The following is a 26392-nucleotide window of genomic DNA, read 5'->3' on the forward strand; positions in this document are numbered from 1 at the left end:
AGAAAAAGGTCGTGCGGCATGATTGCCTGACACTTGTTCTGAAGGTGAATCCTCCTACTAGACATCTATCTAGAACAGGCTCCTTTGCAGATGACATCAAATGCATGACTAGAGATTTAGTCTTCGTTTCTCCTATTCATGCATGTCGTAGTGTGCTAAGGAGGTGGTGGGTGTACCCAGTCTTGCTGAATGAGTGAGTAGCCAATCCATCCATTTCAAAATGTAAGATGTTTTAGCTTTGTCATGAGTCAGTTCGACCAAGTTTGTAGAAAAAAATGGCCAACATCTATAGACCAAACTTGCTTCACTAGATGCACCATAGTTCCATCCCATAGTTATTGATGTGGTAGACCGTAGACGTTAAACAATTTTTTCTATAAACATGGAACATAGTACATTATTATTATTATTAACCAAGGGAGTACACACATACAACCAATATCAACGATATTCAATTCTTTCATGCCACATAATGACATAATAACAAATTGTTAAACAATAACTGCATTATTAGAAACAAATCCCTCCCATAAGCAAAGGTTTTTATTTTACAGGATTATCGTAGGCATCTGCATTGTTGAAGTACAGTAATCACGCGTAATGCTACGCACCCATCAACTTCTATATGCATTCATTCGGCGACGTAACTCTCCAAGAGCCAAAACAGGGAACAAGTTGCGATAGTTGGCATAGTTAAAAACGTGATCGGTGCTGGCACTTCCGATATGTTCCTATCATCAAAAGGAAAACATAAGCATGGGTGATTAATTTGTTAAAATATCAGAGCCTTTTCAATTTAGACGACAACATAGGGCCATTGCTCCAAAAGCGCAGTGATATTACAAGTTTGGATCCTTTGAGAAATTAATCCTTTGGTGGTAGAAAATAGATATTACACATTGCATTGGTTCGTGAAGCATCTAAATATCGTCTTCAACATGCTCTCAAGAACTGTATAGACTTGGTACTATTTTTGTGGAACAAAAATAGCAATGTATCTACCACCTATATAATCTGTTCATAAAAAAATGGACGGATCTTATAAAAAATTCCTCTACAAACAAATGACCTACTTCATATTGCTGTTAAAAAACTGTTCAGACTGAATTCATTCAAAATGAATAGGACTTATTGTTTCATTTTAGGGAAAACTTGAATAGAGCACGTTTTGTGCTCTGCGCACATTCACCTTTTCTGATTTGTATTTTTCATATCTCTCAAATTATATAATATTTTGATTTGATTTTTTGCAAGTCACTAAAAATAACAAGTATAATGGGGGAAAATAGTTTGGATTTTTTTGCAATTTCAATTTTCTTTTTTTTAAAAAAAATTCAAAATAAATGCTTGAAAAAAATATATAGATAATGACATAAACAATCCGAAATATTTTTCCCACATTCTAATTATTATGTTTAAGTTATTTGCAAATTTTAGAGTTCAAAAAATGTGTAGATACAAAAAAGAGAAGTTGTTTGAGTGTGGAACAAAAAGAACTAGCACGGATCTTGATGCAGTATAGACAGCCTGGATACGGGTGCACACCAAGCACCTGCTCTGAAAGTCCTCTCTCTTCATTTTAGATTTGCATATAGGCTGTGTGAATTTGTGTATTTTATTGATTTATTAACAACTAAATCTAAAATAAAAAATTAATAATATGAAATTTGTTTGTGCATGCCACAATCCATTTCTAAACGTATACTGTATTGTCTATATCAACAAAACAAATACATAGAGAAACAAAAAAAATAGAGTATGTATACCAAAAAATACTTTTGTACTTGTATGCATGCATGAAAATGAGAGAAACGAGGAGGCACATGAGGCATGTATGTTGCGCGGAAGAAAAGAGAGGGCATGGAAGAAAAACACTCAGTAGCATGCATCATGTTTTTTAATTAGACTTTCCATGCAACGAGTTCGGTGTCTAGGGTTGATCTAATTTTGGTGTCTCTTGGCTCAGACGCTCAGTTCTTTGATAAATACAAATGTAATTTGGTCCCACCAAGATGAGCGGCCACCAGATTACCCTCCGACACTATCTTTTCACCATTATAGTCCATTTTTAGTATATAGCTCAACTTTAGATAGATGCTTTTGCAATCTCGTAACAGATCTCAACTAGAATGAGAACATGCCTTCAGTAAACAAGATTGTTTTTTTTTAACAAGAGTAAACAAGATTCTCAATGTACCTGTTGGGGAAACTCGCCGGTGTCTAGCTGCATGTTGATCAGTAGCTTTGCGGCACGATCTAGTGGTACTGGGTCCATTTCAAACTGGCGAGCATGTCCATTTAAATGAACTCCTCAATCAGATAGTGTAATTGGTAAAAAAAAAATAACATGCTGTATGGAAGTATTTCGTAAAAGCAGCACCTTAATAATGCATTTCAAAGGAAAAATAAACAAACCTGTCCAGCATGCATTAAAGCTAACATCGCCCAAGAAGTGTTGACTGCATGAGCAGTGCCGCTGTCAATATAACCCTGTCAAAGTTTTGAGTACAAAATATAATAAATTTAGATTCCCGTACAAACCCAAGGTGTCAACTTAAACTTACATCAGTTGCTACAACACTTCCTTCCTAGTTGTATGAGGTATCAGCATTGTGAGTGTCAATATACATTATATTTCAATTCCTTTTCGAGGCTACGCCAAAATAGCATACCAGATCTTTATAGAAGAAGAGAAACAGATTTACAAGGTACCGAACATTGCTGCGAACAACAAGCCAGTAAACTCCCAAAACACTCCCACTACGCCTACTATTGCGACATTATATTTCAATTTTGTAGATTGGAATCAAACAAAGGGAATAGAAACAGCTATCCTTGATTTGAAGCCCTAAAAATGAAGTTTGATATTTCCACTTAAAGTTATCCTATAATTGGTTGTTTTTCATTCATCTTATTTTGGTACTACTACTTTTAAGTAGAACTAGGAAGGAATAGTGCTCTGTATACATCTTGACGGGGATTGTAAAATGGTCCAGCTGGCCAATTATTCATCTCAGCTCTTGTGCTTTTGCTCCCCAAGGCCCATTCTTCCAAATCGGGAAGTTGCCCTTTCGCAGCTCAACACAGCTTCCTTTGATTCCAGTTTCGCACAAGGCACACTGTCCGTGTGGCATTGAAGACATGCATTCACCGTAAGAGTGGTTACTACTTGCAGAACATCAACGGAGGTGTGGTGGCGCAACATAAGTCACCTCAATACAGCGCCAGATGGCACCTCGGGTCGTCGCTGGACACCGCCACACAAACTTGAGGGCTTGGGAATGCTGACTCGAACTGACTCAATGCATAATTTTTTTATGAAATGAAATTGGGAATCCTACATTCCAAAAAACTGAATTGATGTACTTATTCAGCTCTATATGCTTTTGGAACGTGATGTAATTTCTTAAAAAATAATTCTTGCATCCTTCCGTAGTAAGACTATTCATTCAACTTTTAGGATGGTACTAGTATGATCCTATACACAACTCCATACTAATAATTTTCCTGTAGCATATCAAATGATTAAAGTTGCTATTAATTGGCATTCATGTCTGACTAAGAGCATCTCCACTCGTTGGGCCTCCCCACGCCGAAATCCGGGGTTAATTTCGTCCGGATTGGACGAAAAAATGGCGTGGGGAGGGCCAGTTTCCCAGCCGCGATCCCAGTCGTAGCCGTTGATTTAATTTTAAAAATCGTAAACTTGATGAAATACGGCAAAAAACGATTGAATTTAAACTAACTTTAATGATATTTACTATATAGAGGGCGAAGTTCCGAATTCGACTATATTTCTAATTCGGCTAGGGAATACAACTCTAAATATTAAAACACGGCGCTCTACATGCCGAAATGGCGGTAGAACACCGTGTAGTCGCCGTCGCCGTCGCCGCCATCATCGTCGGAGCCGTCGTCCTCAAACTGCGGCGGCGCGGCCTAGCTGCTGCCTTGACCGGAGTCTTCCCACCAGCCACTGGTGCGAGGCGAGGATAGAGATGGCTTGTACCAGTCGTCGTTGGAGGCGTCGTCGGAGGCTTCGAGGTCAATGACGGGGACGGCGACGCCGGATGGAGGAGTCGCAGGCTGGCGATAGCGAGCGACGTCCTCGAGGAGCCTCGCCTGCCGCTCCGCCTCCTCCTTCTCCCACTGCTCCCTCGACCAGGCGCAGGCCTGGTCGAGTGGCATGGAGTTCTCGGCGGGGACGAGGTCCTGGAGGGACCTCGCCATGACGGCCTCGAGGATGGCGGCGTCCTCGGCGCTTTCGGCCTCCTCCACCTTCACCTTCGCTGGCTTGCGCTTCCGCTCGCCGGAGGTGTCGGGTTCGCGCTTGGGGCGGCGCCGTCCTTATGCCGTCGAGGGCTCACGGATGACGATCCCGCCGCCGCGCGCGCGGTTGCTCGGCGGGGAAGACGACTCCTTTTTCACCGGCGCCAAGGATGGGCCGACCTGGAGATCGACCTCGCCGCCGAACCGGACGACGAGGAACTGGCAGCCATGCGCCGTGGCTGCCAGCTTCCCCTGCGGCGACTGGCCGATGCCCTCGACAGTGGGGGCATCGTCAGAATGGGGAAGTTTCCGCCCTCGATGTGCTCGAGGACGGCCTCGAGCGTCCGGCCCAGCACGCTCCACCACCGCTTGCGTCCGGCGGCGTTGTTGCGCGGAGGCGGAGGCGGAGGCGGCAGGCCGTCGTAGGAGGCGAGCTCCTGCTCCCACCGGCGAAGGAAGAAGGAGTTCCACGCCGTCAGGTTGTCGGGGTGGTAGCGCGGCTCGGCGCGGTCCTGGTCCGACAACGTTAGTCGGACCTCCTCGATGGCGGCTTCGAGGAAGCGTCCCTCGGGCGCCGGGAGGCCTCGTGTCCGGCAGGCAGGGGTACCCCGCCTGGTGGAGGAGGTGCCCCTCCCACGCGTGGAGCGACCGACGGGGAAACCCGTTGTTGGCCGCGCCGTCTTCGTCGTTGTAGGCCATGGATCTCGTCGAGGGTCGAGGGAAGGAAGAGGAAGAGGAAGAGGAAGAGGAAGAGTGGTGCGACGCGTCGCGGCGAGCGGGGTATTTAGGCGAGCCAGAAGCCGGCGATTTATTGCCGCGTGGATGCTACGCGTTCGCGGCGAGCTGACCGGCGGCAGCCTTTACTCCGCGCGGAAGACGATCGTCTGTCGCTGACCGGCCAGGTCCATCTCTCGCGCGGAAGCCGAAGCGAAAGCGCGGGAGAGAAATCTCGGTGTTTCGCGCGCTTTCGCTTCGTCCGGAGTCCCCGAGCGCGCCTCGGGGGACCGGGGATGGCGTGGGCTCGCCGGATGTATTTAGGCCCAAATCCGGAGAAAAACGAGAAATAGGGGGCGCGACTGGGCCGAAATTCACCGTCCGGATGAGAAAAACGGTGCTCGGGGGCCAAGTCGGAGAGACGAGTGGGGATGCTCTAAGTGCCAACGTACAAACCGCGATTTGTCTTTTATTCTGCAACCGATGTAACATCCATTTCTTCATTATTGTTTTCATATTGCCATGCAGTAACGTGATACTTTTCATGTTCAAGCTCAACTATGTAATCTTCCTTTGGGGTAGGTGTTGCATGCTAGTAAGAATGGAAACGAGAATAGGCACTCATTGAGGATGAGTACAAGGGTCTCAAGGTTCAGTTGGTTAAAGACTTTCAGATCGGCCGGAGATTTCTTTGTGTAGCTTCATCGCTGGATCTCATTGCTGCCTTGATGATGTTTATTCCTGTTGTGGTCTGAGATTCCACTTCAGGGTTCTCGAAGATGCAAAATTCATTACAAGGATTCCCATGTATTGCAACTATGGCAAATATCATATTTGTGTTAATACTGTCTGTTTATTGGCACAAGTTTGCATCATCACAATAAATACCCGTTATATGCTTCAAAACTGTTAGTACTATAACCCCTTCTGAGCCAAACTGCTCATGTCTTTACAAAGATGGTTTAAATAGTACATTTCAACAAAGTAAACCCCTTGGCCGGTCAGTTAGTGGCCTTCCCATTTAGTTTGGTTAGGCTTTCATAGAGGGGCAGCTGATTACGTAATGTGCACATGGTACATGTTGTTTGATATTGGTTCAGATAGGAGAAGATTAAGAAGAAGGCTTTGAGGACAATCTGTTGACTCGCCTGGGGGCTAAGATGGGCTACTATGGCGATTTATCTTTCCGCTGCTGAATAAAAGGCTTTAGTGTATTAAATATGAGATAAAGTTCTCAACTGAAGCCATGTACTCAATAGAAGGCTTTGAGTAGCATTTTTTTTTTACAAGGATACATTCCATATCTGATAGCACTCCTCTGTGTTCATAAAAAACATCCTAACGTGATGAAGATAAACAAAGGGCCGTAATAGCATTATTCTGGCCGTACCATCCATATATTACCCCCCGTCTCGTTTACAGGTCCTACACGTACTTCTAAATCGTTAACTTAACCAACGTAACACAAGATATACTTTTAATTGATCGTTAACTTAATCAACGTGGCATTTTTAATTGAGCATTTATAACATCTGAACTTTCTATATATGTTTATAGGTACCATTAGATCCTTATTACGTTTTGATGGCACTCCTCCGTGTTTATAGGCCCTACATGCACTTTTAATTGAACAACCCAGCCTGGGCCTAGCAAAAAGCCTTTAGAGCATCTCCAGCCGTGTCCTCGGAAAGCCCCCAAGAACCCTTATTTTCATCCGGATGAACGAAAACGCCCAGCCGCGCCCCCGAATCCTCGTTTTCGTCCGAATTTGGGCTTTCATCCGTCCGACGAGCCCATGCCATCCCCGCCCCCCCGGGGAGCGATCGGGGACTCCGGACGAAACGAAAGCGCGGGAAACATCGAGAAAACATCCCGCGCGGATGGTGGCCCCTACTTGTCGGCGACAGAGGCCAATCGTCTTCCGCGTGCTTCAAAAGCCTGCCACCGGTCAGACTTCGCCGAACACGTAGCTTCCACGCGGCGTCGCCTCGGATTCACGCGCGGCTCCCTCTATTTAACCTACCGCGTCTCGCCGCATTCACCACCGCTGTCTTCCTCCTCTCCCCAGCCATGTCTTCTCTCCCTAATCCACCTCCACCAGCGAGCAATTGCGGGCCACGGCGCGGCGAACAACGGCTTCGGCTGTCGTTCCCTGCACCAGTGGGAGGTGGGACTCCTGCACGTGGCGAGCTACTCGGCGCCGCCGGACTTCCGCGTGCCCGGAGGATGGCGCTTGAGCGCGGGGGGAGTCCCGATCCCACCGCTTCCGGTGGGAGGCGACGAGCTCGACGCCGCTATCGACACTGTGCTGGTCACCCTCTCCGAGGAGCAGCGCGCGGAGGAGCGGTACCGCGCCGACAACTACGACGCCTGGAACGAGTTCTTCCGTTTCCGGCACGAACGGGAACTCGCAACGTACGACGGTCCTCCCCCTCCTCGAGCGCGTAACAATGCCGCCGGCCACCGCCGCTGGTGGGGTGCGCCGGGCTGCACGCTCGCCCGTGTGCTCGCGCACATTGAGGCCGACAACTTCCCCCCTGGGGATGCCGCCGGCAGCGCCGACCGCCGGGAACTCGAGTGACGAATTCAAATATATGTACGAATTCGGCCTATATATGTATGAACTCATCTACGTATGTTAAATATCTTTAAATTTCGCTTATTTTTAAACGAATTTCTCCTTGTTTTATCCAAATTCGCCGTTATTTATCAAAAAAATTCATCCATCCTGGGCGCGCCGCTGGAAAAATAGGCTCCCTAAGCCAAAAATTACATCCATTCGACCCTAAATAGCTCTGGATTTCGACCCGGGGAGCCCAACGGCTGGGATGTTCTTACAGTCTAACAAGACGTGCCATAGGGTCTGGGCCTCTGGAGTGGATATGTGCAGTGGCAACAGCGGCAGTTTAGGGCAGGGTTAGTCTCAAAAACAAAGTTTAGGGTAGGGTGGGGCCGCATGGATTATATGGTACGCATGACACCATTTCTTTGCGTTGGTATGTATATACTTCTCACTCTTCTCCTGATCCAAGACGCAAGGTGGAAACAAGAAGGCGAGAGAAAAGATGAACGCGACATAGACCTAAGCAAGCAGAACAAGATTGGCAATTATAAAAAAAGGAATACATTTTGTCACTAAAATTAAAATAACTAATGTTTTTTTATCACCTCATTTTCAACAGAAAGATGACTTTCCCCCCATCCACCGGTAGTTTGTTGGTGTGACAATAGAAACCTGCATGCTTTCCTGATGGACAAACAATTTTCAAAAGTTCTTCCAGCAGCAACTAATCCTTTTACCGCAAAAAAGGTTCCATAAGTAAAACAAATACCCCAAGTGCCATACCTGCAAGATAAATGATACATAATGGGAAATTTTAATTCTGAAGTCAGTAATTAGAAGTAATTTTCATACAGTAGATGACTTAATGTTGCTTACCACGAACCATCTTTCCGTTGTTTGTTCTCAATAAACATAGCAGCATTTCTTATACAATGTCCTATCTCTTGGCTGCGGTAATGTGGATAAAGCCCTTTAAACAATACTAGAGAATCAAGCACTGATGATGTGCATTCAACAGATCTACCAATTGGTTTTGTTCCATGAGTCAGTTCTCTTAAGTTAATAGGAAAATATAAGTAATTGTACTTTTCAAGTAAGATGGTATTTAGATTTCTTACGGATGATCGACGAAAACGTTGTGAAAAATCTCGCATGGATTGAGAATCTAGGATATAAAAAACTAAAGTTAGTCTCGATGCATATGTAGTGATAGTGTGTACGATGTATAGGGGATGGCAGAAAAATTTCCACACTATTAGGATATTGTTGGTAAAATGAAAAACACAGAAGGGTGTGCATGCATGTGGAGGAAAAATGTAAAAATCGATAACCATGAAAAAATTATGAGTGCATTCTGAAGATATTGTAAGAGGTAGTCAAGGAAAATGGTAAAAAAATAAAAATATCTCTTTTCTTTTCTTATTTCAAAAGTTAAAATTTCTTTTGCAGTAAATGGTGATATTTTGTTTGATAATATTATGATATGGGCCTTTGCGCCAGAATTAGTCAATGTGGCACTGTTCCTTATTTTATCCTCTAATATATGACGAAACATACAACCATCTATAATTAATCTTTATTCAGTTGATAAAAGTACAATATATAGTTGCTTACCTCTAACCAAGAGCTTGTTCTTTGGCATTCATATGCAGAAAAGGAACCATCTTTATTCTTCATCACCATAAAAACAAATGGAAAGAAAAAGCTGCAATCAATAAGATGACCTTTGCACCATAGTAAAGGAGTCAATAATGGTTTTTTCCTTCTTTTACCATGACGTTGGACAAAGATTTGAGGTATCAAACAACAATGGTTTTGGTAAAAATCAAATTTTCTTTTTATTGCAAGGTGCGAATTCAAATTTTTTAAGAAACTCAATTACAATTATAAGGAAAATTTAAAAGTTTTTGAATTCCTTGAAAAAATAGTTTGGTTAGTTCACTCCCTGAATGATTTGGAAGCAACACAAAAAGTGAGTATTCGTTGGCTCCCAGCCCTCCGTGGAAAACCTCATCACAAGAATTAAGGATGAAACAGTCTTATGGGCTAAAGCTGGCGCACGCGGCCTCATAGTAGCTCTACCTCAGGCATGGAAAGTCCACTGATAGATGGATGTGTGTTTTTTTTTCTGTTTTCCTCCTTGGAGGCTTGTAACACCAAACCTTCAACCTATTCAATGAAATGAAACACAAAAGCTCTTTTGCGTTTTCTCGAAAAAAACTTTGTTTGATATTTATTAATTGTTACATTTTATGTATTTGCTAAACATCTGTGAACTGAAGTTTCCATATTAATCCACTTTCTGACCCTCTGATCTGATTTTTCGTGCTTGTGCTACGGTTTGTCAACTTTACATGAAACTGTGGTTATGGTGAGTTCAATGAGGCTCAGTGTTTCATCCAACTTTGTCACTAGAGGGATTCTTGTGATCGATAGCTGTCTCGTGGGGAGGCAGGTTAGCCACCATGGGCCCTATGGCTGGTGGTGGGATGTGACGGTGCTTTAGTGTGTGGCGTCATAGACTCATGGGACTGGTGTTACGGTTGCAGAGGGGGGGCAGTACATGTTACCACCACTGCCGGAAGGCCGTATCAGCGGGCGAAGAGCTCACTGGTGCGCATGGGGAAGATAGAGTTGGCAGCTAGAGGCTTGGGTTAGGGTAGCTGGATTATGTTCTAAGTGAAGGGGAAGATGAGGACTATGTAACTACAAGACTAGAAGAAATTACTGTAGTAGTTTTCTGTACAAAATTATCGGTTAATAAACATACATTCATTATTATAGAACACGGTTGCAAAAAATTTAGGAAACTAAGCTAATGTTAATTTACTTAGTTCAAAGGATCATACCATGAAAGAAAGTAGGCAATCAATGCCATCATACAACCTTTCTTCTTCTATTGGGTGGCCAACAAGGTCAGGGGAAATCTTTGACAACAACAACAATGCCTAAAAGAAATAACATCATGTAATTTAGAGTTTAATAATCCAGAAAAATTATGGTTAGCTTCTGTTGCACTTTATGCAACATTACTGTATCAAAGGTCATAAATTAACCTTAAGAGCTTCTGCAGTACAATCAGACACGGACCAACCGGCATCTACGGTTGAAAGAGTCCACGAACCTTTTGATCTATGGCGATAAAAACTTTCATAATTTGGATGGTTTTCAAGGATCTTCAAAGTTAAATAAAAGAGCATGTTAGTTTTTCTAAAAATATATTATCATAATAAATACAGAGCACAACATACCTGTGATTTTTTCATAAACTTGTGAGCCTTTGCAATTGTTGGGCTGAACTCATCAATTAGATCAGTTGAAAGAAATGTTTGAATTATGAATGCTGTCTCCCAGCTTTGGGAGCCATCCATTAACTGTTTTCAGCAGAGTCGAACTAACTTTTACTCAATTTTGTCTCTGAATACATTGGTATTTTAGAAAAACACTACGTCCGCAATAAGACCTTCCAACTAATGATATTAAAGTATCGACATGGAACAGTGGTAAATATGTACTGTAGTTGAGACATCAGTGTTTCCTCCAAAAAAAAAAGGTAAACATAATTTTGCAAACCACTACAAAATAAATTGAACAAAACTTCAAATTTATCATTATTTTTGTTTTTTTGGATCTATTTTCAGGTACATATAACCTAATATGTATGTGGATGAGTGCTAACTGTGTTTGTGCGCCATCCCTCTCAATTAAGGGCTGTTCTTAAACTATTTCTGTCATTAGATACAGTTTATCATTTTCTAGAAGAACAAAATTGTATGTGTGGATTAATATAAACCTTATAAAACATTTGAATGTGACTGGAAACTTCAATATTTTGGGTACATACCCAATAATCAGATCCATTTATTTATCCTAAACAAAACGGTCAAGAAAATGTACCAATTTTTTATATAATTCAAATCATGTTGACCAGGCACCCTATTGATCATATGTTACCATTACCAGGAGTACATGCTAGCCAAACATTTGTCTGTCATGAGTTATGCACAAAGTGCGATCGAATTAAAATCATGAGTACACTGCATCATATGTGTACAACCAAGTGCAAGTGATCAAGAAACATTGTCGGTCATCTTAACACAAGCATGTGGCTCGAACGTGAGGGAACCAATGAGGACAGGGTTCGATGGAGGCAACATAAGTCGGACGGCACCAAACTTGCTATAGCATGGGGTTGCACACATGCTGGTAGATGGCACGGCGTTGCGAATGCTAGTCCCAGACAAAGGTTAAGGCCCTTCTACTGTGAGACGTAGGCGCTTGGACATATACTGCCCACAATATGTGTACTAGGTGCTTTTTCACTATTCCCTCCGGTTCATATTAATGGACTCAACTTTATTTAGATATACATGCATCTAGTCTAAAAACTTAGCTAGATACATACGAATCTAGATAAAGTGGAGTCCATTAATATATGGACTGGAGGGAGTAGATAATTTGTTCAGATTGTATGTACATTATCTGATTTTAGCAATGCCATCTAGCCCTATCTTTCAATGATTCCACTTATTCCAAGCGGTTATGTCTCACATGCCTCCTCTTGTAGACTATTGATGATGTGTTGATTAGAAGTAATCTTTTTTTGTGTGGGAGAATTAATTAGAAGTAATATTTTAATAGCATAAGTTGTGTTTTTATTTTTTTCTCACTCCTGAGAACACCTTACATGGCGAGATTTACCTAGTAGTTCATGTTGTCACATGGTTACCACACTAAGATACTAGACACTACAAGATCGTTATTCTTTGGGTGATTGTTGCCCTGGTTCTCTTGTCTAGGAGCATCTCCAGTCGCGTCCCCCAAAGCGTCCCCCAAAGGGATTTGGGGCGCGCCGGACAAGAAAACCGTTCCAGCCGCGTCCCCCAAAGCCCATTTTTGTCTGGCGCGCCCCCATACGGTGTCCGGCGTCCCGAGCCCGTCCCCGTCCCACAGGGGACGCACCGGGCACGCCGGACACAACGAAAAGCGAGGCGGGGAGTGGCGGGACCGACCCGTCAGCGGCACGGAAGGCTAAAACCCCGTCGCCTACCTTTGGTCAAGCGACGTTAATGGCGTCCCTGTTTTCCCAGGCGACGCAGGGACGCGTCTCGTCGTGCATGGCCGCGTGGCCGTCCGCGCCGGAGTTATTGCGTGCAACCACCCGCTGCCGCCGCTGTTTTAAGATGCCCTGCAGTTCTCGCCGCTCATCACAATCCTTATCGTCGCCGCCGCCACCCAGATCTTCTCCTCTCCGCTCCAAAAAATGTCGACCTCGTCCTCCCGCAAGATCGCCGCGGCGAACGGCTTCGGCCGCGGCAGCCTCACCGTGGCACAGGCGTGGGCGCTGTACCACGCCCGGTATCCAGTCCCGCCGGACATGCGGCTGCCAAGCAGCGGCGGCTGGAAGATGGCCGTGAACGGCATTGGCATCCCGCCGCCGCCGAAGCCGGACACGGATCAATGGAGGGACGCCATCAAGGCCCGGCGGGCTCAACTCACCCCCGCAGAGCGGTTGGATCCAACGTGGGTGGCCAAGGACAACGACGCCTGGTGGGCCACGTACTTCAAGGCGAAGTACGACGTCGAGATGCACAGCACCGAGAACCTCGTCGGCGGCCCCAACAGCTGGAACAAGGACGGTCGCGCCCTGTTCTGGGGCGTTTCGGGGCGCACCCTCGACAACGTCATCCGCGGCATCCGCAACGGCGCTCCAAGGCTGGAGATGCCGTCGTCGCCGCCGCCGTCTCCTCAATGGCAGCCGAGGAGGACGACGTACTCGTCCTCCTCACACTCTTTTTCCTCAGGACCGGCGCGATCGACGCCGTCCTCGTCTTACCGGTCGGCGCCGTACACCGTTCCCAAACGGGAGGTGAAGGAGGAGCCGGCAACGCCCGTCAACACGAGGCGTGGTTGCAGCGGCAGCGGCAGCCGGCGGCAGCAAGGGAGGCGCGGCGGCGCCCTCCTCATCCCGAAGCCGGAGGTGAAGGAGGAGCCGGAGGAAGCGTCGCAGGCGGCGCTGCTGGCGGAGTATGAGCGGCAGCAGCGGCTCATCGCCAGCAGCGACGACCCCGAGGACTGCCCAGGTCTGCGGGCGGCGTTCTTGGCGTCCATGAACGACAAGGACGCCTGGAGGGGCGACCTCGACGCGGCGATCGCCTTGTCCATCCGCGACTCCGGCAAGCCGCTGGTGGACCTCACCGACGACGGCGAGGCAGGACCAAGCGGCGCGGTGAAGGACGAGCCCGTCGACGAGCCTGTCGGCGAGCGCGTCAAGCAGGAGGTCGTCATCGACGACATGTACAACTTCCAGCAGTACTACGACGCCTCCGGCCGCCGCAAGTGGTTCTAGATTAGGTTTAGTTTAAATTTAGTCAAATTTCGTTCGAATCTATGTAAGTTTGGACGAATCTTAGTCGAATCTCGTTAAGTTTAAAATTTCCGAATTTTTGTTTGGGGGACGCGACTGGGGAGCGACGTCCCCCAAAGGCGGCACGAACGAAACACGTCCCCCAAACGCTCAATCCGGCGTGGTTTGGGGGAAGCTTTGGGGGACGCGGCTGGAGATGCTCTAGGTAGACAATCCTCAACTGTTATTTTCCAAGGATGGAAAACATACTTGCCCCTCTTTTTGGAAGGAGCATACTTCACTTTAACTTGTTTGATTTAGATGACGTATCTCATGTTTTTCACCTTCCCTTCTCTTCTGAGGACTTCCTACACTCCTAGAAATTGCATAGCGGATTGGTTTTGGCTTATAATCATGACCTTGGAACTCCTGGGTCGTGATCATATGGCATTCTCTGGTATATCTACCAGTGGGTCTTGTCCAACAAAATATGATGGTGCAAAAGATCTTTTTATGGATTCAATTGGATGGCCACATGAATACTAGAGGTCTAAGGGTCATGAGGACATGCTCGATCTATACATCCCTTGGAATACCTATATTTGGAGGCATTGGATCCATGCAAGAAGAAAAGCGATTTCTGAAGTCCTAAAGGAACATGTACATGATTTTTGTTCAAGTTACTCGAAGCAAACTTTGATGAAAAAGGATGAGCCCTTTCAAAATTAGAGGTCTGGAAAAAGATTTCATTCAAAACGTACGGGCCTTTGTGCCCCTCGATTAGTTTCTGGAAAGAGTCCAACTTGCATAGCTTATCTCTATCATATTTTTGTCCTTGTATTTAGTTGTTTTTACTACACACCTGTATTATGTTATCTCATCCATTATATGTATAATAGGAGTTCATTACTGTTCCCCTAAAAAAAGTATAATCCACATCAACGCCCAGCAATTCACATACACATGGTAATCAGTACCTTAGCCGTCATACCATCTTCTGCAATCCATAAATAATCATATACCCTTGGAAGATGTCGCTTCAATGCATCTGAATTTGGATTTTCTACCCAGCAGCAGATCATATTCAGTGCCTAGCAACCGAAAGTATGTCAAAAAAGTTTGAAACAATTTAGGTTGTTTCCTTGTTGGGAAAACATAAGTGTAACTTACACATTTACCTTGTCAACAGGACAGATGGCAATATATTCAGTTGTTTCATCATTATAGTGGATATGTTCCATAAGTTTAGTCAAAGATCTTTCTCTTAGTTTGTTTGCCGGCCAGCTATTCAGTATTGGCTCCACAAACTTGTTAAGGCAAAAAAACACACCATCTAGCAACCGCGAGCGAGGATAACGAAGGTCTTCCTGTAAAAAAAACAGAAGAAAAGTCGATGAACTTCAGAAATCTACCTATTTAATTTTTAGCAGCATATTAGGGAGAGGAAGTTACTGCAAAATGTTTCCCCCCTTTGTCAGGTAAGATATAATCTTTTCCTAATGCGGAAAGATCAATATATTTTGAAGTGCACTAGCAACATTATATCATCACTACTCCACGAATCCTCTAAACAATCATGTTTGTAGGACACTTGGCTTGTTCTCATGCAAAATTTGTAGCACAAAAACATAGTTAAATATGTTTCTGCCGGACTTGCTTAAAGAAGGGTCACTTTTACTTTTTCTTAGGATTCGCGCAATATCTCATGTTTCTCCTAAAGAATTGATATTTTTTATTCTCCTTATCCAGTTAGTCGTATAAAACATGAACCTTTTGGATACAGGCCAGATACCAATATACTGAATTAACAGAGATATTGAACGTAAGATAGTAAAATACCTTGGCACAAGAATCACGCGCCTTCTCCCAGTCAATATTCTCGTATGGCATGTTATAGAGCTCCTCTCGTAATGCCAATATAGTTGGAGTGATGGGCCCAACAAATTTCTTTCCATAGAGATATGCCATTGACATATATACACATCGGCCAAAGCACCAAAATCGTCCTATCGAGAACAAAGCTTATGTAATACGAAATTATATATAACAAAGATTAATTATCTAGGACAACTCCGTTGACTGATCTCACTGAAGGGTTTCATGAGTGGATTTCAACAAAGAAAAATTAGTTGGAACTATATGTAGCTCTTATCCTTCATTTTCCGCGTAGAATGTCGAGCATTGTAACTTTGATTTTTAATATCTGCGTTATTATTTTGATTCAGATACAAACAATCTCACTATAGTGTATTTTTTCTGAAGATGTAACTACACCTTGCCAATATCGAAAAATCATCTCTATTTTTTAAAGGAGGGAGTAATTTTTTAGGATGGTGACTTTTTTCTTCAAATCATTGAATTTAAGAGAGTGACCTAACTGTTGGTGTTTCACTTCTTCCACTATCCTTATTTTGTGGTTATTAATCGCATAGAATGCCAACTTTTTGTAATTCGGATTTTAATACTTCACTAATTATTTTTTACTAAGAAGAGATAAATAATCTCATTAATTGTAATGAATTTGGCTTTCATGGTATACTTTCCTAAAGATGTTCTTTTGGACCATGCCAATATCTAAAACAACACCTAGTATTGTGAAATAGAGGGAGTAGTTGTTTAAGGTAATGATTTTTTTCTCTAAATAATCGAGTGTAAGCACACAAGGCTGTTCCAATATCGCAACTATTAGATATTTTTATTTCCAATAAATTGCCAGTATTGTAATCAAAATACTTTTTGACCGAGTGACACAGTCTGGAACTAATAAAGAAATGTTATGCAAATAATGATTATACTGAATGCTAATAAAAATGCATACGTGATTGCACGTTCATTTTTATAGTTATTAAAAGAATCACCTACAAAATAAGAAGTTATAGACCTTGTGCGTCAATTTAAAAAACAAGTACCTGGATGAATTGGAAGAAAATGTGGAACCAACCACAATTCAGGATTAATTGGATTGTTCCCTGACCAATGGTAAGCACCAATTATCTGTGATTGCAGACAACAATAGGTTAGTTAGTTTAGTCAATATTCCACTTTGGAGTAACTAATGCATGCTAAATAATGTTGTTTTTTGGACATGTTCTCTGACCGAGAGAAATATCTTTCCCCACTGTGGTACTGCAGTTGCACTTCCATGAGATAAAATCCAAGCACGCCCTTTGTTCAACACATCATCATCACCGCCTAGCTTCTCTCCAAGAAGTCGTAAGGCTGTATAATTTAAGCATGTTACAAACATGGTGCTTTGACCCAAAACATGCAATCCCCAACCACCATCCACATTCTGCGTATATTGTTATGTTAGATGAAATGAAATCACGGGGTTAATTCACTTGAGAAAAACATAAGTTATATCTTGGAATCTCCTTGCCTGATGGTTGTAAATGTACCGGCATATCTCGCGTCGATGTTCAGATGATATGACATTGTCAAGTGATCCAGTAACATACAGCGAGAGTACCTACAAGATAAATTACAATAGAACAGAATTAGTACAGCCAAGTTCACTGTCAGCTAGTGTGGTTTTCCTTGATTCTACTGACGAAAGTATGCAAACGTCGAAGGACATTCTTTATGACTATGAAATTAGTTCTGGATAAAGGGTTAACTTATCAAAGTCTTCAAAAAAATTCGGCCCAGGCTGCCCGTCTGGGGTCAAAGAGGGCTTGAAGACTATTGTTAAAATTGCATCCGAGTCTCTCTCTGAAAAGTACCTGGGACTGCCCATGGTTGTTAATAAATCGAAGGAGGGATCTGTTAAGCACACTAGGGAGAGATAATGGGGAAAGGTACAAGGCTACAAAGGCCAGGGCTGCTGAAGGCTGGTAAAGGTGTGCTAATAAAATTTGTCTTGCAGGCTGTGCCAGCGTGCAACATGAGTTGTTTCAAATTTCCAAAAATGCTCTGTAAGAAGCTCAGGTCCATCAATTCTCAGTTTTTTTTTGACAAAGGTCAATTCTCAGTTTTCGTGGGGAGATGTGAATGGCCAGCCAAAAGTCCACTAGGTTAGCTGGGATCGGGTGTGTAGAAGAAAAGAAGAGGGCAACCTCGGCTTTAGAGATTTTGAGTCCTTTAATAAGGCTCTGTTGCTGATGATAAGTGGATCCTGAGAACAGGTGCACAATGACCACTGGGGCGTAGCAGGAGAAACGCCCGGAGAGAATCTCAGAATTTGTATACCCTAACGGAGGAGGTTGGGACAAAATATATCAGCCATGGCATCTGGCCAAGGGAACGACAGTCGATTATCTAGCTTGAAACTTTACAAAGAATGGTCTTTTCTCAGTAAAGTAAGCCTATCATCTTGCTATCCAGCGGAAAAGGATGGCTGCAGGTGTTGCTGAATCCTCGAGAAACTGTGATGATCATAAAAACTGGTTGGCTCTTTGAGATACCCAAGTACCAAATAAGGTGAAGGTGCACATGTGGAGACTGATCGAAAATGGCCTGACGGTTAGGAACGAGATCAAACATAGGAAGATAAAAGACAGCGTGGTCCCCTCAAAAAAAAAAAAAACAGCGTGGTCTGTCTGATGTACGACGGGGAGGAGAGCTTGGCTACACCGTTTTTTTGTCATGCCTTCATTCAGCCATAGCATGGAATGCCCTACATGATCTGACGGGTACCGAGTTTGCTGAATCACTAAAACAGCAAACGTCTCATGTGAAATTGATAGGTTGGATGCTTGACTGGCTTGGGAAAAGTGATGCAGATCAGCTTTCATGGTCTTCCATAATGATATATATATGTGGCAAGCTAGGGACGATGCAAGGGAGTCGAAGAACATAGAGAATCCAATGTCTCTGGCACGCAAGACTGGCAGGGATAGAGAAGTGGCTGAACCTGAAGAATGCAGTAGCGCGTGTACCTGCAAGACCGGTGGAGCGCTGGCATCCTGGGGTGGTGTAAGACAGGGGCGAAGCCAGCAGAAAATCCATTGGGGTCAGCCAGTGCATTGCTTGTGTTAATTAGGCTCTAGAACAATGTTTTAACACTGATTTTGTAGCAATCCATCGGGGTCAGCTGACCCCAAAAAAGGGCCTGGCTTCGCCCCTGGTGTAAGACAACCTCCTTAATTTTTGATTATTATTTTTAATTGGGCTAATCTGTGGTCCTGTCTACATCAGCAAGGTTAGCTCGGTTCGGCTACCATTTCGGTTCCCTATCTTCACGAAAACTCTCATTTACTTGCGTTTTTCTTTGTTTTAAGTCAGTTTTTGTGGTTTTCTACTTTACTTTCTCTTTCGGTTTTTTCTGTTTGGATTTTCAAAAATTTCAGTAAAATTTTAATTTTAAAAGTGTTCATATTCGAAAAAAATTCAGATTACAAAATATCTATTTTTCTTGAAAATGTTCACGTTGTAAAAAAAAGTACTAGTACAATTTTAAAAAACAAGGTTTGAAAAATATTCAATTTTGAAACTGTTCAAAATTTTAGAAAAGTTTAGATTTGTAAAAGTTGAGATTCTAAAAAAGCTTAAATTTTGAAATATGTTTAATTTTAAATATATTCATATTTTGAAAAAAAAAACGATAAAAAACAACGAAACAACATAGTAAACTCATAGAAGGTGTCATATATGGGTGCTATTTGCGGGAGCCGCTTGAAGCGGCGTGTAGGAGCTCCCCTGCCTCCATGAGCCACCACTCCTCCGTGTAGGACAGGCAATGGGCATCCTGACCCAATAATCCTGCCCCCGTCCTACTAGGCATTCCCAATGGTCTTGGCTTGGGCCTCATTGTATCTTACATGGCAGGTTAGGTTGGTTGGACTTTATATTTAGCCATGATATTTGGGAGGCTCTTTTCTTTCTTCTATTTGAGTTGGGCTTAGACCTTTTTCTAGCTCGCAGGTTGGGCCAGACTTGAACCTGCAATTTATCATCGGACATTCTTGGCTTAGGCGAAGCGGAGGTCATGAATGGCAACCTGGTTGGCAGTTACCACATGCCGAATACCCCTGGTGGGGGGTGTTATGCAGGCCCAACAACTTTTCTCTTATTTGGTTTTTTCTTCCTATTTTTTTGGACTCTAAACATTTCAAACAATTTCAAATTTCAGAAGTTTTACATCTTTTTTTTAATGAGGACCAACTTTTGAATCCGAGCGTTTTTCTATTTTCAACAAATTTTTGAATCTGAATATTTTGAACAACTTTCAAATTTCAAGAAATTTTGAAATTCCTCATTTCAAAGTCTGAACATTTTACGAGTTTCAGTAAAAATTTGGGTCTATATATGGCGGAGTGGTGATGAGACACAAGTTGGCATATGGGAAGAAGCGTGGATCCCCAGGATTCCTACACGCATGATGGCAACACCTCAGGGTAAAATTGTCCTGAGCAAAGTTCTAGAGCTCATTGACCTCGGACTGCAACTTGGAATGAAGAGAATTACTTCGATCACTCTTTTAAGATGTTGATATGAATAGAATAATAGAGATACCAATTTATCTTGAAGGTATGGAAGATTTTATTGCATGGCCTTTCGCAAATAATGAGTAAAATCAGCATATTTCAATAGATTTGCCCGAAGAGAGAGAAGAGCTATAGGGGTAGAAATATCCAGATCAGCCTTGTATGGAAAAAAGCTATAGAAATTGAATATACCTGCAAAAATCAAAATCTTTGGATGGAAAGATTTCCATGGTCTTATGCCATGTTTGGGTGTGTCATGTTTTCCGTATGGAATATCAAGATGATATGCATACTCTTTCCACCTGTCCAAGGGCCAATATGATTTGGAAAAGCTGGGAGTGCAATCAGTGATTTTTTAAGCCACTAGTTTGGACGGGGCAAGGATTATTTGCTCTAAGGGACATTGGGATCAACTTGGTGGAGTTGGATTGCCGGAGATAGTTCTGACAAGATCGTGGTTCATTTGGTGCGGACATCGCGGGCTGGTCCATGGCGAAGACATCCAAACACCGGAGGGAGCAACTTTGTCGATTGGAGCCTTGGCTACAAATTACTAGAGAGCTAGAAAAAGTCCCATTCAGGGAAGAGAAGAGAAGTGGACTTGGCCACCTGAGGGGAAGGTGAAAATCAATGTAGATGCCACATGTAGTGATGACGAGGGCCGGGGCAGTGTTGGTGCTATCACCAAAGACTGTCTAGGTAACTTTATTGATGCCCAAAACAAGGATCTGCCTTTTATTGTTGATGATGTGAGCATATGAGTGCTGAAGACTATACTCTTCGAGATAACTAAAGCTTATGCTTTTCGGGAGGGTCTTTGGTTGGCTCAACAGATGGGATCCAATAGTTTTATCGTTCAGCTGGATAACAAAACACTGGTGAAGACGATGAAAAATGGAGGGTTCTTAGCAAATGTTGCAGCTGCGATCTTCTTCCATTGCAATATTCTTGCATTGGTTTTTTCAAAAGTGTCGTATGAGTACTGTCCACGGGAGGAAAATTTGGTAGCGCAAGAACTAGCTAAAAAAATTCAGGCTTTAAGTTCAAGTACTTGGGACGATGATCCCCTAGCTTTATTTTAGCTTTTTTGATAAATGATATGTTAGTATGGACCTTGTAAAAAACATCGCCGTAGATTTTTTTGCTACTGTAACCAAACTGACTTCACTGGAGATGCTCATCGAAGATATCATGGAATTTTTTTTGCACCATTCTAGCAAAACCACAAAACAACTGAAGTAAAAAATATATGTTATTGTAGCAAAACAGTAGAATGATTAAAGCAAAAAAATTCCTATCATCCAAATTCAAGAACGGATGTAGCAAAAACTTGATTACTATGATACAAATTCACAAGCCGCGTGGTGCGAAAACATATAACGGTTGGAGGAAAAAAAAAACCACCAAATGTCCAGTGACGGGACCTTGTAGTAGTGCTTACTGCCCTTTGTAGCACCAGTGGCGAGGGTTGGTAGCAGACATAAAAAATGTTTGCAGCATCAGCGACAACAAAAAGCCTTGTAGCACTAGCTTGACAGCACATTTGCCCACCAATGACTGATGACAAGGTTGTGGACGACCATGAGCTTGACGCGCGGTGAAGGACGACTGTACTAGACCCAGAGAACACCGGCGACCTCCCCTGGGATCACCAAGAATGCGACAAGCGGAGCCCCATGCCTGTTCCATCTGGAGTGCTCTCCACGGGGCCGGCAGCGTCTCTCTCCACGGTGCGACGTCAGGATCCAGGGGCGTGTCGTGGTCCTACTGCGGCGCAACGGCAGAGGCTGCTAGGGCACGACGCGCAGTGGGGGCATCATGGTATAGCGCCGCAGCGAAATCATGGTGGAGTGTGGTGGATTCGCCAAGTTCTAGGGGATGCGATGGTGGCTTCCTAGAACGATGCGACGGTGGAAAACGTGGATGAGGAAGAGAGGAGGTGGAAGACGATCAAAGACGATAACATTCGGAGAGAATTCCTTATATGACACTACTTCTAAATATGATTCCTTATTTGACACTCAAATTTTTTCTCTTCCCTATATGACACCAAGTGTAAATGTTTTGCCTTATATGACACTCTAGTGCATTTTGAGTACTAACGGTGTCAGTTAGGGACCTGAAAAGACCCTTTTGCCCCTGGTGCATAACGTGACCAATCTTTTGGGCTTCTCATATTTTTGGGAAAAGGAGCAGCACGACCAAGGTAAAATCGTGATGAAAGTCCATAGAACGCTCAGTAATTATCTTCTTTCCACTTTCCTCAGGGCAATTAATTATGCCATGCCAATAGTCGGAGGAGGTCCAAGTAAAAAGCTCCTTTCTGTTTTGCATGCCCACGAGATACCCAATCCAGGCCTAGTAAATGGGGCATGCATTGATCGACATTAATCACCAGAATAATTTGTCGCCACGTTAATTTCTTTTCCGATTGCAGGTACACGTGCGGATAGATGAAGCAGACGAGAGCCAATGCTGCCTAATTAATCACAAGAATTGCGGTGAATGGGGAGATAATCATGGGCTTAACTGTGGAGCACGTATGGCTACCGCTCTAGACTAGGAAGGTTCGGTTACATGGTAAATAACGTTACAAGGCAATGCCATCGTGTCATCATATTCTGCATATTTAATTTAGTCTAGGGGTATTTTGGATAAGGCAAAAAAATTACACTTGGTGTCATGTTGGGAAGAGAAAAAATTGGAGTGTCAAATAAGGAATCATATTTAGAAGTAGTGTCATATAAGGAATTCTCTCTAACATTTGCATGGTGGGGAACACGGCGTGGCCTACGGGGCTAGTGGGCTCTTTTTTGTTTCCACGCAAGTAACGTGTGTCAGTGGCAAACAAGGTGGGAAATGGGAACGCCCGATCCCCTAGGTGATAGTAAACTTTTTCCTAATGAAAAGCAAATTGTTGTGTCGACTAATTTTTTCCTAATGAAAAGAAAAATTATAATATTATAATTGATAAAAGTACATTCCCACATCCATAAAATGTTCGAGGATACAAACAATGTTCATGCGAGTTGAAAAATGCTTCATCGGTTCCTTTTAATTTTAATTTCTAACTTTCTTATCTTATTATCGTTACATGAACAAATTTTCAAGAGGCGTGAACATTTAAAATACTCATTTATCTCAAAAAAATATGTTTGTATTTTAGAAGACTTCACGGGTTCGATAAAAAGCATGTTCACATATCAAAGAAATTTTCTATGGTACGACAAAGTATGTTCCTGGATTTAAAAAAACGTTCATGTTAAAAAATATTCATGGTTTCAAAAGGAAAGTATGATATATCTTGTTCAAAAAATATTCTTGGGTTCAAAAATAATATTCATGAGAGTTCTGAAAAATGTAATGGATGCTAGAATTTTATTGTAGACATTTTTTATATTATTAAGTTTACAAAGTAATTGTAAAACATTTAAAAATATACATGACTTGTTCATTTTGGCCATACACTCTGCGCAAGTGGACAATATTTTGTACGGATGAATCACTTAAAATATATGATAAGATCAATAAAACTTTCTTTATGGAAAAATTTCTAGTTCATATTATTTAAATGAAATACTTACCATAACAGGCATAATAAACATAATGCCAGTGTATTCGCCGGGCCAATGCCCATCATGCGCTTGTAGAGTAGACCACTGATTTAGAGCCCGCCGCAATGGAACAGATATAATCTCCTCCGTTAGTTCCGTACTGTTTTCAAGCTTCATGATTGGAACTTCCACCGAAGGATGGTTTAGTTTTGCATACTGACATAAAATGGTGAGTTGTCAGTATTTTATAGTGGGTGATGAACAATGTGAAAAAATTGACATAGAGGTATTATTGTATAATATTAATAACCAAAAATCATGTTTGGTGCGCTATGTGATCGGTATTGCTCATGCATAAAAAAAATACAAATTTGAGAGCAATGTAATAGTTACTCCCTCATTTCCATGATACAATGCATTATAATTTTTTGTTCTGACTTCAAACCAAAAAAATTAAAGTTGAGACATATAATATTAATTATTAAAAACATGTTTGGTGCGCTATGTGTTTGGTACAGCTCGTATGTAAAAAATATATGCAAACTTGAGAGCAATATAACCGTTACTCCCTCAATTTCATGTTACAAATGCATTCTAAATTTTTTGGTAACTTCAAAGCAATTTTTTAAAATATTATAGTTAATATAACATGTAAAAATATGGATAAATGAAACAGAATAAAAAATACATTTCCATGCATTTTTTGTCAACTTAAATCAAGTTAGTAGAATACTACATTACACAAGTACATAATACGACATAAATAATTTATTTTTTCTATCAAAAAGTTTAAATATCCAAAGATAAGTTTTAATTCTAAGCGGCATCTCTAGATTAAAGAATTCCTTACCTTTGGCTATACTTAGTGGAATACAGCCATCATAGAACTTTTTTTTGGAATTGGACTGAAAAAAATATCCATTATGTCGGATATATTCAAAGTAAGATATCGTTTAGTATCTAGATCCTCCAAAGCTCATATATTGTTTCTCCAAGTCAAAGGAGGCCTTAATTAACCTCAACTTAATTTTATATTTGTGTTGGTGTGCAAAACTTCATTATGATTTGCATACTTGATAGAAATACTGCCAAAGCTAAGCTCGGTACAGCTGTATTTACATATTAATCATATTATCATACCAAGGAATTTTTTTAGTTTATTTTATATATTTTGGAATGATTGGGTCCTTCGATGTACCAGTTGGGACGTGCTCGTCAGCGATCCAACGCAAGGTGACTTACGCTAGAGGAGCTGTGTCCATTCGGGAAATAGCCTGCCACGTGTAATCTTTGGTATTGGTGATCACTAATCTCTGGCACTCAAACTACCCATAGTGCAAAAATATGATGAGGCATGTAATTATAAAGAAGACAGACAAATGCTAACATAAAATGTTATCATCACACACTAGTAGAAAAAATGGGCTTTCGTCCATGCCTTTTGTCTTGGCCCAGTTTAGAACCGGAACAAATAGCCTAACCACGTCGTCCCGAAACCAGCTAGAGGACACAGGCTTTTATCCCGATCCATTAGGATCCTTTTGACTACATAAATAATATAAATAAAGATCTCTATGTTATCACACACATACAAGGGCGTACCCAGCTTAGGCCAGGACCCAGAAAGGGGTCACAGACTCACAGGACAAGCGTAAAAACTGCATTCTTTCATAGTCTGTTACACTCTAGTTCGAGGAGAGAATTATGCGTGGTTTTTTTATAGTGACAGCGGGTTACTTTAGCTCTACGTCCGCCACTGCATACATACATATTACCTTACCGGGTTTATATGTATTTTTAATTAGTAGTATAATTTAGGGGAGCGGTGTTTTGAACATGGGTGCATATGCTTCCTATATTTCGAAATGCATCTTACATATATTTTAAATTTTAAAAAAAATTGAAACTAAAAGTTTGCACGTACATCTTCACGTGCTACGTGCTCACAAAGTCGTTTCATAAAAAAACGACTTATCATGTAATGTGTGTAAAAAAGACAAAATTCAATGCTAAAAATAATGCTTTTCACAAGATAAACTTCCTCTTTTTTATATAGACCACACAAAATATTGGTTTTTCGTGAAATTTGACGAACGCACGTATATTATGGAGATGTACATGTAAAAGATTTTGTCCAAATTTTTTAAAATTTCAAAATATGATTTTTTGATAGAGGAAGCATACGCATCCGGGAGCCGAATTGAATTTCCGTATAATTTAGTCCCACTGAAACTAGCTTTTTGGCACTCGTTTCATGCATTCGAAAACAAGAATATACCTGCAAGCGTAGGAGGAGATCCTGAGACTCCTTCTTGGTGAACCGGTGCTTGGTAAAGTCCTCACGCAGCCTATCGACCTCTGCGCGCTCCTCCGGCGTGCCGGCGTCGGGGTTGAACTCCCACACCTGCCTGCCGAGGAAGCCCTTGGTCGACCGCAGCCACGGCCCAGCGCCCTCGCTAGTCTTCAGCCTCCACATTGTCAAATGCCGGCTGACGGTAGCAATGCAAAGCTCGAAGACAGC

At 42.4% G+C, this 26392-nt stretch overlaps 1 protein-coding gene across 1 annotated transcript; it reads right to left on the reverse strand.

Annotated features, from left to right (window-relative positions):
• Positions 1 to 409: 409 nt before the first annotated feature.
• LOC127294856 (achilleol B synthase) lies at positions 410 to 26392 on the reverse strand. The gene is made up of 18 exons (XM_051324754.2): positions 26150 to 26392; positions 23902 to 24087; positions 17272 to 17361; positions 16990 to 17184; positions 16802 to 16886; positions 15732 to 15898; positions 15071 to 15259; positions 14870 to 14983; positions 10798 to 10920; positions 10603 to 10722; positions 10396 to 10494; positions 9161 to 9217; positions 8665 to 8711; positions 8423 to 8566; positions 8152 to 8329; positions 2416 to 2490; positions 2198 to 2281; positions 410 to 731 (listed from the first exon to the last, which is right to left on the reverse strand). Exons 1-18 carry the CDS (start codon positions 26345 to 26347, stop codon positions 615 to 617), a joined length of 2268 nt encoding a protein of 755 aa, XP_051180714.1. The 5' UTR covers positions 26348 to 26392; the 3' UTR covers positions 410 to 614.

Source organism: Lolium perenne, chromosome 4 (assembly GCF_019359855.2).
Source record: "Lolium perenne isolate Kyuss_39 chromosome 4, Kyuss_2.0, whole genome shotgun sequence".
Taxonomy (NCBI): Eukaryota; Viridiplantae; Streptophyta; class Magnoliopsida; order Poales; family Poaceae; genus Lolium; species Lolium perenne.

Bases quoted from the DNA above. Each gene is read 5' to 3' on its own strand.
- LOC127294856 (XM_051324754.2), bottom strand. From the start codon at position 26,347: ATGTGGAGGCTGAAGACTAGCGAGGGCGCTGGGCCGTGGCTGCGGTCG. The intron at 17,185-17,271 runs GCAAGGAGATTC...CAATATACGCAG, and splicing joins GGTACATTTACAACCATCAG to AATGTGGATGGTGGTTGGGG. The intron at 15,899-16,801 runs GTACTTGTTTTT...TGTTCTCGATAG, and splicing joins TTTTCTTCCAATTCATCCAG to GACGATTTTGGTGCTTTGGC.